Source organism: Berghia stephanieae, chromosome 1, assembly GCF_034508935.2.
Source record: "Berghia stephanieae isolate SIO BIC M18660-M18661 chromosome 1, UCSD_Bste_1.3, whole genome shotgun sequence".
NCBI classification, from domain to species: domain Eukaryota; kingdom Metazoa; phylum Mollusca; class Gastropoda; order Nudibranchia; family Aeolidiidae; genus Berghia; species Berghia stephanieae.
The window spans coordinates 70,397,671-70,400,170 of NC_088360.1; the positions used below are offsets into that span (position 1 = coordinate 70,397,671).

Here is a 2,500-nt window from a genome sequence, read left to right on the forward strand (position 1 = left end):
TTCAGCCGATGCACTGGCTTCTTCGGGGCAGCGAAATATGTTATATATATAACATATTTCACTGCCCCGAAGAAGCCATTGCATCGATATATAACATATTTCGCAGCCCCGATTTACGCTAAAGAGCCTTCGAAGGTAATGGTCATTGAGAGCGCAACGAACAGCAACTGGGTGAATAGAATTTCCGTAGAGGTAGGAGGGCTACAAACCACCTAGACGACTTGGACTACACCACCGGTACCGGTGTTTAGTCATCCTTCCATCTGTCTGGGAGATTTAATAGCCACCACCACAAATTGGGCTACCGAGACTGGAATGAGGCAGGTAGACAACTCATGGATGGACTATAACGATCTACACATAGTGTACGATCCTACAGCCAAGGATACTTAGGAGCACCCGCCATAAGAATAAGAAGGATTATACTCCTGACCTCACCCTCGTCACGAAGGGAGCGAACGGTGAACCGCTGCAGGTGAAGCGGACAGTCCTCGGCGACTTCCCGCATAGTCAACACAGGCCGGTTCTTGTCATAGCGGGGGTGAGAATTCCGAGGGCGTAGTCTCTCCCACTCTGCAGATGGAACTTTAGGATGGCTAACAGGGAAGAATTCAGTTCCTATATCGAGCAGGTTTGCCCTGCTATTCGGTAACGTCTTCACTTCATCTCTGTCACTTTATCCTTCGTCGCTTAAACGTAGTCGCAGTCCTAGTATTAGACTATATTGATGCTGTGCGTTTAGTAAAGTGCCCACAACATCCGCCAGCTGGATCTAACGTACCAACACACAAAACTAGGTGTGTAACCTTAAACTTTATAATCTGCTTGATAGAATTTAGTGAGTAGTAATCATAAACTCGGTAGCTTTCTGGTACGAAGCAAAGACCGTGCCGCTGAGCCACTCTTCAAAAAAATGGAATGGATTCCGCGATTTTCAAAAAAATCTTTTTTTTTTTTTTTTGCATGACAAACGAAAAAAAAAAAAAAAAAAAACCTTCATCAGTAGAATAGACAACGTATTATAAAAGAATCGTACGTAACAAGAAATATTATATAACATCTTTTCCTCTTTTTATTTATTTAAAGAATAACATAAGGAAAATATACAAAAGCAAAACAAAACAAATAACCAACAAAAAAACCCTAAAAAACAACAACAAACAAACAAACACACAAAAAATTAAAAAACCAAATAAATAGAATGGACAAATTATAAAAAACAAAACACTTTCTATTACAGATCTATAAAATAGGGTACAAAGTGTTTTGTCAATGTTAAGTTGGGACAATTTCCGTAAAAAGTACATTCTTTGATTAATTTTACTATTGATATAACTGGAATGTACGTCCCACCGTAATTTGTTGTCCATGGTGACTCCTAGATATTTGTATTCTACTACCTGCTCTACTTTTTCATTTTTAATAGTAATATGGTCTTTTGTATTCTTATCCTGTCTAAAGTCTATAATTAATTCTTTGGTCTTACTAACATTCAATTCAAGGTGGTTATTGTCGCACCAGGAAACAAATTTAATTATTTCTTTCTTATAATTTATTTCGTTATTATTAGTAATTAGTCCTTGTAGAGTTGTATCGTCAGCAAATTTTAAAAGGGGTATTTTAAATCTGCGCTTTTACAGTCGTTTGTATAAAGTATAAAGAGCATGGGAGAGATTACACAGCCCTGCGGAGCACCAGTATTTATAGTAATGTTATTGGAGACATTTCCTTTTACTTGTATATATTGTGTTCTATTTGTAAGGAAGTCTAGCACCCAGGAGATGATATAAGGATTAATTTTAAAAGTAGAAAGTTTATGAGCAAGGAGCAAGGAAATTTAATGCGTTGTTTGTTTCGATATGTGTATCTACAAACAAGAGACCGCGATTTCATTCTTTTATTTGAAAGACTTATCAAGTATTATATTTATATGATGCCAATTGATTCTCCAGCACAAGGACATCAGCGGAGTGATACATTTTGCAGCCCTAAAAGCTGTTGGGGAATCTATGAAGGAGCCTGTGGGATATTTCAAAGTCAATGTCATTGGGACTATCAACTTGATTGAGGTAAGCATTTGCTTCCATTTATATATGTGACATATCTCCCCAAAGCGGTACTATGGCTGAATACACCAGATGCCGTAAAGCGATTAAAAATAATAAATAATAAGAAATTCAGCTGTCCGTTTCTTAAGAAACTATGTTATTTCTTTTAAATCTAGCAAACATAACACATGGCTGTAAATTCAATATCTTAGAATTTAAATGGTTCGACATAAAACCGATTTGAGATGATGGATCCCATCTGAGTTTAGATGTCTTTAAAAATGTTGTTGGTGTGTTTTGTGAGAATCGGGGCAAAAACATCATATCATCATATCATTATATTATTATTATGGTTGTTGTTGTTGTTATTATTATTATTATTATTATTATTATTATTATTATTATTATTATTATTATTATTAGTATTATTATTATTATTATTATTATTATTA

The 2,500-nt window shown here is 35.4% G+C and overlaps 1 protein-coding gene across 6 annotated transcripts in view; it reads left to right on the forward strand.

Moving 5' to 3' along the window:
• Positions 1–2,500, forward strand: part of LOC144980825 (UDP-glucose 4-epimerase-like) — a 24,608-nt gene that overhangs the window by 6,683 nt on the left and 15,425 nt on the right. For all 6 annotated transcript variants that reach the window (XM_078928678.1, XM_078928692.1, XM_078928669.1 and 3 more), the window contains one exon: positions 1,953–2,069. In XM_078928678.1, the coding sequence (XP_078784804.1) occupies positions 1,953–2,069 (117 nt within the window). The remainder of the gene's footprint in view (positions 1–1,952; positions 2,070–2,500) is intronic.